Here is a 9,335-nt window from a genome sequence, read left to right as displayed (position 1 = left end):
GCATGAGAAAGGCTAGGGAGAAGCTGGGGGAGAGTCTGCGATTTAGTATGAGAAGAGCTGTGGCAAGGCTGGGCAAGGAGAAAAGTCCTTGGCAGTGTTTCTTTCTTATCAGGTGCAAGATGCAAGCTGTGCATTTCTAACAATACTCCATTTCTAACACTTTCACTTTATATGCGATTCAGACTCTAAATGCCAATCAATGTTGTTTTTCCGCAACCCATCCAGAGTCAGGTTGCACAATGAACAAAACAATTTACCACTATCTGCATGCAAGGTTCCTATAAGGAACTGCCTTACATCCTGAGCTGAAATGTATTTAGTTTTCTTGGATTTCTTTTCACTCATCATCTTCAGACTGCAGCATTGCTGCAGAATGCACATGGCTTCCTAAAAGATGGCACCAAAACCTTTTGCTTTCCTAACTGGAGTCTTCACTGAGTCTGTCACTAGCTCAGCCTCTTAGTACCACTCTCTCAAACTACGTACCCTATGGCTGCAGGGATTGCTTTGCTTGCTTTGTATTCTGTTTTTATTTTTTTCAGGCAATTCTGTGCAAAATTCTGGAAAACACCATTTTTGTGGCAATTGCGAAAAACACCATTTTTCATTGTTTCTGTGAAAACTGTGAAACTACAATTTAAGTAGGTCCTTATCAAGAACTGTATGAGGTGCAACATGAGGAGACGCAAACTCACTGCCCAGTATCTGCATGCAAATGCCAGTTCCTGAAAGGCAGACAATGTACAGACTCCATAATTCACTTGGTTCCTTTTCCTTATCAGCACCAACTTAAGAACAAATATTAATAGCTACATGCTGCCAGTTCTGAATGGAAATCATGGCATTGGTACTGAAAATTAAATAATAAAAATAAAGTAGCAAGCCTACAGGTTGTTTTTTTAAAACTAAGATCATTTTTACAAGCAGTAGCATAACATGGAGTGGGCAAGTAGTGCGCATGTCCCAGGGAAGGAGCAACAGAAAGCTGGGGGAAGGGCTGCCTTACTCTAGGGCTACTCAGTGCAATCTACCCTCTCTGCTGCCTGTGCACTGCCTTCCCTCGCTCTGTCAGCACTTTCCAGCTCCAGGAAGCTGCTGGCACAGCACAAAGTGTTCTGGAAACTGCAGTTTTGTGAACTAGCAATGAAGTTGTCTGCTGCCAGGGGAGAACTAATCTTGTTTTGCCACCAAATACCATACAGCATTTTCTGCCCCAAGGACATGGTTTTTGGTGGTAAAAAAATGGGGTGAAAGTTTTCTCCTGGCAGTAGCAAACCTCCACTGCCAATTTAGACAACTACAATTCCCATAATACCATCCACTCTGTGACCCACCACTTGGCTCTCTACTCTGTTGCTGACTGAAAGGGAAGGGAGGGATGGAAGGAGGCCGGGGTGGCTGGCCAGGGTGTCTCTTTTCCATGCTACACTTCTATTTACATGTTAAACATAGACCTAGAATCCTGGAGTTTGCCTTAATCTGTCCTTGATCCCTAGAAGTAGACTCAAACATGCTACAAACCTACATTTTAAACATTTCCATTTATAGCAAATGTAGTGGGATTTACCCTTATAGTGCAGAATTGCTATAGCAATCACAACAACCATATACAATACCCTTTATAAATTATTTTTTAGATATGATGTCCCCAGCTATTTGTCTTTATTCATGGAAGAATGGGTAATTAAGGAGAATGTAGAACACTTTAAGAGGGGTGGACAAAATCCAGCCAAAAGGGCTGGATCTGGCCTGTGGCAGACTCCATTTCCCAGCAGGTCCTGTGGTGGCAGCTCCTTCTGGCTGCTACTGCTGGACCCAGCCCTGCTGCCCTGCACCCGCTTCTGTGGCGGGACCCAAGCAGGCAGTGCACACAGCTGGGATGGGGCTGTGGCCAGGAGCAAGACAGACAGACAGAGCTGGAGAAACCAGGATCTTGGGGTGCTGATAACATGGGGCCAGGGCTGGTGCAGATCCACTGCCTGCATGCCCCTGCAATGAATATGGGTTCTGTGGGCAGGGGCATGCATGGAGCAGATCATGGCTCAGCCCCAGCCCTATGCTGTCAACACCCCAATATCCCACCCCTGGCTCCAGAGCAGCATCCTGCCCATGTAGCTCCTGACTGGTTTCCATGGAAACACCAGGATCACAGGGCTGTAAAAGGCAGAGTTGTGATGCACTTCCTGTATTGCCCTGCCTGTAGAACCAGGGCTCAGGCCTAGCCCTAGCCCCATGCAGTCACGGTCTCATGATCCCGGAGTTTCCATGGAGACTGGCTGGGTGATGGACACATAGTTGGGCAAGGACCCGCTCCTGGCCTAAGGCTGTGATCTTAGGGCAGTGACAGCACAGGGATTGGGCTAGGGTAGCATCGCAATCCACTCCCTGTACACCCCTGCCCATGGAACCCACACTGTCACTGCCCCAAACTCCCAGGGTCTCCCCAGCCCCACCCACCCGTCTTGCTCTTGGCCATGGCCCCATCTTGGCTGCCCAGTTGTGTGCCCTGCCTGCATAGGTCCTGTGTCCAGCAGTGGATGCAGGCAGATAGGTTGGGGTGCCCGGGCAGTGAGGCTGGGTCCAGCACTGGGAACCAAAGGAGCCATCACTGCAGAGGCTGCCAAGAAATGGAGACTGGCAATAAGCCAGGTCCAGCATTTTGCCCACCCCTACTTAAGATCCATGCACTGAACTAGAAATATAAGTTTAGCAAAAGGAAAACAAGCATTGTTCATCCAAGATAATAGGAGCTCTGGCTTGCTTAGGCTTTTTTCTTTAGGATCCTATCTATCACAGAGAGAGATTTTTTTCTCATTTGAGTCCTTCCATTGAACCTCATGGGAATATTGACATAAGCAAATTTATTGACATATGTAAATATTTGCAAAGCCAGAGGCCTCCTATTTATGACCGTGATTATAGAAATCCTTGGAAATGGAAGTAGGTATGGGCAAACCTACCTTAGAGCATGCATATGCAGCAAAGCCAGGTACCCAGAATAATTAGTGTTATCACTGTTTGGTCTGCATCATCCCTCAAGTCAAAATATTAAATGACCTAGTTAATGTTTTCTAGAGGACACACTGCTTTCATAATGCTTTTTAATGGTATAAATAGCAGAGCAAAGTGAAGGCCAGTCATGGTTAACATAGTGGAACCTTGGAGTCTGCCGTAAGTAGACATTCTTCAATGGGGACTTCGAATATAGAATATCTGTATTGCATGCAATTAATTCCATTCCCTGATTTCATTCTTTGGTGGTGTTTTTTTTCCTCTTTCTGCAGTGAAATATGTCTTCACCAACCTTTTCTAAAGACATAATAATAATATTTAATTTCAGATAGATAATATTCACAGATGGCATTCACGTAGACATGTAATATTCACATAGAGCTTTTTTATGTTTAAAGTACCATAAAGCAGTAACCAAGTAATGTTCATAACAAGGAGACAAGTATTATTACATGGTGTCAGTTTATTTAACAAGTTTTCCCACATAAATGTCTCGAGTATACCCGTGTTAATCATCAGGGGAAATCTCAGGCCCTGTTAAAATCAATAATAAATTTTCCACTTGATTTCAGTGGGGCCAGAATTTCATCCTGGGTCTCAAGGTCCATGTCTTCTCAGAATAGAGCATTCCAGAATTGGAGAACCTTGTCATTTCTTTCCTTCACTTGCAAACAATTTCTTGGAACTAATAGGGTTTGAGTATTGTAGCTGAAACAGTCCAGGAAATGTAAGAGCAACGGGTTTTTGTGATATTTTTCTTGAAACTCTGTATCAAGAGGGGAAGCAGCACCATCTGGTGAACAAGCTTATGTATTTTCAGGGAGCATTTTTGCATTGTGCTCACCCTCAAATCTTTCAAGCTTTCACCTTGTATCATTTCAGATGGGAAGAACTTGTAAATGATGCAAGGTTTATCCATTACCATATACAGCTTTACAAACAGGCACCGAAAACACTAGTCTGAAGGTTGTGTTCAGAAATGTGTTTATGAGCTGCAATAAGAACTGTTATCTCTAGCCTGTGGAGTAATTGGCATTATCCAGGAAAGCAGTCACTTCTTTAAGAATGATAAATTTATCCCTGTCCTCCTGTTGGTTTGCTAGTGGGATTTTAGTAAGGTGGCCTCAGCTTGCCCTAGAGTTTTTTGACTGGGAAAGTACAGACTGCCCTTCTGACTGGAGACACCACCACAAAGGGTGTCACAAAGACAGCACTGCATGTATTAAAAATAAAATGTCCAACGAACCTCTTTCCTCCAAATATCACCATGTTCTTGTGCTGTTTTCTTGTTTCTATAGGAAGAACTACTTGGCAAAACCACCAGCATGTTGTCAATGATTAGCATTTAATTAGTGGGAAAATAAAGCAGAGGTGTGATATGATTGATTCCCCCAGGGTCACACAGCCAGGCAGTGCATACTTAGAATCAGAACTAAGCAGCTCCTGACTCTCACTCCTATGTCACTGTCTAATCCAAACTAGGCACCTTAGCATAATGTCATGCTTTGAAGGACGTGGTCTTATGAGGTCAGAAAATAGGGATTATTTAAATTAGCTTTGTAAAACAGGGTGTTACCAAAGTGGTGTCAGCTTCATTGCATTTGAATTTTTGTAATATACAAGCAAGATTCTTTGGTCAGAAAAACCTTAACTCATGAAATCTGTGTACTTTATAAAACATTCTTGTTTAAATAGTGTCTTTTGTTATTTATAATCATCTCATCTGGCAAATGGCTAGACAAGTATGGCAGCCACAGCAAGCACAGAGCAATGATTCCCAGCCTTACTAGGGAAAAGGGCTCTGAAAGTTTACAAGATAAAGATTTTATACCAAAAATAAATAGCCCATGTAGCTTTCAAATCATACACCTGAATGCAGTAAGTTGATGCAACTGAAATATTTGCTTGGAAGCTAACATTCCTTTATGGGGGAAACTATAATATTTTAATTATTTTTTTGCTAACTGAAATTTAAATTCACTTTTGCCACTACCTCCACATACTTGTTTCATGTCAAACTAATGGAGAATCAGAGCTGGTAGTTCTTGCAGCACCATTAGGTCTATGATATCGAACAGGTAATTTATAGTCTAAGTAGAAGTCATTATGCTCAAATATCTTTTTCTAATTCTAGCGATAAGTCCAAATGCCTGAAACCTACACATTTAGAGGAAAGCCTAAACTTCATTTTAAATAACTGCAAAATTAAAGGAGCACAAAAACCCCCTAATACTTGAAAGTGTCTGACAAAGCCAGACACATGACACAATCACTAACCTCTGAGGTGAAGCTTGCACCAATCAACAGCCCTTAAGAATTAATTTCACAATACAATTAAATTCATCCCATTTTAACTTACTCTATTTGCGGGGGTAGGAAGATTGCCCAGGAACATCAGCTGCTATATAATCAACTCTCTCTCCAAGACACAGTGCTGAAAAGAATAAGAAGTGACAAGTACCATTTTTTCCTGAGGAAATTTCCTGTGGAATATAAAACATAACATTCTGTACAGAAGCCTAAATATTTCTGTCAAAAACTTAGATACTGAGATTTGGAAATGCTCATGCAGTGCCATGTGCAAATTGTATTTTGAAAGCTTCATGCTCTGTTCTCCACTCTTGTTCCTACTATCTCTTTTATGATGAACTGTGCTTCCCCCCATCCTAGGGAGAGAAGGTATTTGTTATGGGAGATATGGAGAGCTGTGCTCATAAGACACGGAGAAACTGACCTACACATCCCATATCAGAGGGCTATTCCAATTGAAATATATCAATGTTTAGCTGAAATATTTGCGTTGCATAAAATATTTCATTTTTCAGGGAAAATCAAAATCTTCAGTGGAAGGTTAACCCCAAGTTCCACAAAAACACGAACACGTGGATGATGGAAATTTTATGCCAAAGTTTCAATCTACACCTGGAGTTTCAATTTGCACCTTCCTGTATTCATTTTAGTGAATCCACTCCAGACTCCCCTCAAAGGCTTTTATTTTGACTCTCAAATTGTCTAGCACACTTGCACCTGGGACCCTCCTGTTTTGAATAATGCTTTAATGTTAGAAACCATCTCCAGTTCCAGCAGAACTGCCACCATTCAGACTGGGCTCTGTGTCCATACTGAATAAAGTGGCATCCATTGCATCCTCTTGGTGTTCTTTGGCCAGAATTTGATAAATACAATCCTGAATAACCTGCTTTGTTTCTTTGGCAATATCTCTCTCAGTTAAAGAGTTAGGTGGAAGCAGGAAGCTGAGAATACACAGGAGACTTGCAGGGGAGAAATAAGAACACTTGTAAGAGTTGGGGCACATAAACAAATGACAAGATCTCCCTTTCCATAGAGATGAGAGATGAATTTTCACTACTCTGTTTAAAAACACTTGGTAACAGATTTTTTTCTCCCCTCAGAATAGTTCTAAAGGAAGATGAAGCCAGACTTCTACCTATGTGTGCTGCTTGCCGGGCTCCACAGTGTTGCTCACTGTAGTCATGAGGATGGACATGATAATCATGATGCAAATTCTACTGAACACGATTCAAAACATGAAGGTGAAGCCATGGCCTGTCTCAAATTAGTTCCTAACAATGCTGACTTCGCATTTAGATTGTACAAGGAGATTACATTAGAAGAACCTAATAAGAACATTTTTTTCTCTCCTGTGAGTATCTCCACTGCCTTTGCAATGCTGGCATATGCTGCTAGATCAACCACTCATACGCAAATTCTGGAAGGTCTCGCCTTCAACCTGACAGAAATTGAGGAGAGAGAGATACATGAAGGTTTTCAGCATCTCATCTACATGTTGAACAATCCTGACAGTCAGCTCCAGCTCAATATGGGAAACGCTATATTTCTCAGAGAAAAGCTGAAACCACTACAGGAGTTTTTAGAAGGTATCAAAAACTTGTATGATGCAGAAGCTTTTACTGCCAACTTCAAGGACTCCACAGAGGCTGAGAAACAGATTAATACTTACGTTGAGAAGAAAACACATGGGAAAATTGTTGACATGGTCAAGAACCTTGATCCAGAAACTGCAATGGTTCTGATTAGCTTTATTTACTTTAAAGGTAAGTTATGCTATACAAACAGATGTTTATTTAAAATGTAAGGTTCAGATAACTGGTTGTGATCTGGATCTTAGAATCGAAGACAAGGAAAATCCAGTTTGTTTTTTATCTTGGTCTATTGTCCTGATATTACTTATAATATGATATGTATTATATATAATTTATAATATACAAAACAATATTATTAATCCTGACCTATTGACCTTGTAAACTGATCTAGCTTAACAGTTATCTCATCAAATTATTCCACTGTGATCTAAAATAAGTTCTTGTTGATGCAGAAATAATTTTTTTAAAACCAAAACAATAATTGCCTGTCTGTTCAAAAAGTTGTGAAGATTGCCTACTCTAATACAACAAAGAGCATATTCCATCAGTCAAACAGACAACCAGTATCTTCCTTTATTTTGAATGCACATGGAGGTCCATGTCGCTGCTCAAAACGCATAATTCATCTGGAACGAAATCCCACTTTTGAGAGTGCAGTAATAACCAAATCATACACCACCATCCTCTTCATTTTTGGTGTAAGAATGCAGGAATGCTTATCCTACTTATCTGCTTCTTTAAAAAGTTGCATGATTTAAGGCTGGACTAATTTACCTGAGGCTCCTTAAGTCTCTTTTACCATGGAATTTAGGTAAATAGAACTGGAACAGACCTGTGGAAATCATCTTGCCCAACTCCCTGCTCATAGCTGATAATTTCTGGCTAAACCATCCCACACAAATATTTGTGTAACCTGCACTTAAAAACTTTAAAGAATGGAGATTTCACAATGTAATAATTTCAAGTCTGCTGTCAAATCCCCCCTTACTTTTTCATTCTCCAGACTAAATAATCCCAGTTCTTCCAACCTTTCTTTATGAATCATTTTTCCTAGACCACTAATCATTTTGGTTGCTGTCCTCTGGACTCTTTTCAATTTTTTGCACTTCTTTCTTGAAGTGAAGAGCCTCAAACAGGACACAGCATTCCAGGTTAGACCTCATCAGTGCTGAAGAGAATGGAAAAAAATTGCTTCTTGTGATTTGGATGCAACACAGTTGTTGTTATATCTGTTTGCTATTGTGGCTGCTTACAGATGCAAAAAACAAACAAACAAACAAAACTGTGCTTTACTTTAAACTCTGTATGCCCCTGTGCCAAGCCAATACATGCCCAGAAGAGACAATGCATTTGTTAGATCTGGCTCACCCAATGTCTGTATAGATTGGATGCTTCAGCAGGGCTTCTTTGGCACTTTAATAGCTGATTCAATTAGCTATTAGATAAAAGCACCACTGAAGCACACAATCCATACAGGCACTGTGGAGCCGGACTGAACTAAAGCGCTGCTTCTTCTGGTAAAGCACATTTTATTTTTTTCTCACATCTGCCGGTGCCCTATGTTTTTAACCAAAAATCCTTCTCAATGTACAGTCCATTAGACTATAATGGTCCTTTTCTGCAGTAGTGCAGCCTACTGTATTTTGTTGTTCCTTCCTAAGCACCGTACTATGCACTTGTTGTTCTATATCTTATTCTGATAGAGTAATATGAAAGTTACATACATTAGTTTATCCATGTGCTGTAGCAGCTGAGGAAGGTTTTGAGGACTTGAAAGCTCAATGAATGAGGGGAGGATCTGAAAAGTTCTCAAAATCATTACAATAGCCACATTATAATTCAATATGTATCATTACAACTAAATTCTAGAAATATTAGTATTTACAATAGAGTTTAGGTGCCCTGGTCATGGAGGTTCACCTCCTTGTCCTAGGCTCTGTACGGAGGCAAAAGAAAAGCCAGTATGTACCTCCAAAAGTTGACTGTACCTTTGCTGTCATACTACAGTAAGTTTGAAAAACATGAATATTTTGTAGCTTTATCCAATAGATACCATGCTGCATAGGAAAGGAACTAATAATTCATATTAATTTATGGAATTTTACTGTTAGTGAATTTTGGAATTTTACTGTTACTGAAAATTACTGTTTAAAAATGCTAATATTATAAAAGTCTGTCAGTAACAGTTTATTCACGCTCTGATTGGCTGACAGAAACAGCCAATCAGAGCGCAAAGAAGTGTTCTGACAGAAGGCAGCCCGCTGCCATGACGGTGGGGACACAGGACAGAGGCGTGGGAGCTGCCCTGCCATGGAGGCAGCAGCAGCAACAGAGCAGACGGAAGGAGAGGGGCAAGGCCAGCAGGGCTGGCTTCATCCCCCCACCCCCGCCCTGCTCCTTGTAGGCAACACGGGGGCG

General features: G+C 41.0%; 1 protein-coding gene across 1 annotated transcript in view; it reads left to right on the top strand.

Annotated features, from left to right (window-relative positions):
- Nucleotides 1-3,080: 3,080 nt before the first annotated feature.
- Nucleotides 3,081-9,335, top strand: part of LOC109321718 (alpha-1-antitrypsin-like) — a 14,016-nt gene continuing 7,761 nt past the window's right edge. The window contains exons 1-2 of the mRNA XM_019552457.1: nucleotides 3,081-3,171; nucleotides 6,426-7,088. Of these exons, the coding sequence (XP_019408002.1) occupies nucleotides 6,443-7,088 (646 nt within the window). The 5' untranslated portion in view covers nucleotides 3,081-3,171; nucleotides 6,426-6,442. The remainder of the gene's footprint in view (nucleotides 3,172-6,425; nucleotides 7,089-9,335) is intronic.

Source organism: Crocodylus porosus, unplaced genomic scaffold (assembly GCF_001723895.1).
Source record: "Crocodylus porosus isolate Cpor-Errol unplaced genomic scaffold, CroPor_comp1, whole genome shotgun sequence".
NCBI lineage: Eukaryota > Metazoa > Chordata > Crocodylia > Crocodylidae > Crocodylus > Crocodylus porosus.
This window is presented reverse-complemented; position numbering and strand designations above follow the sequence as displayed.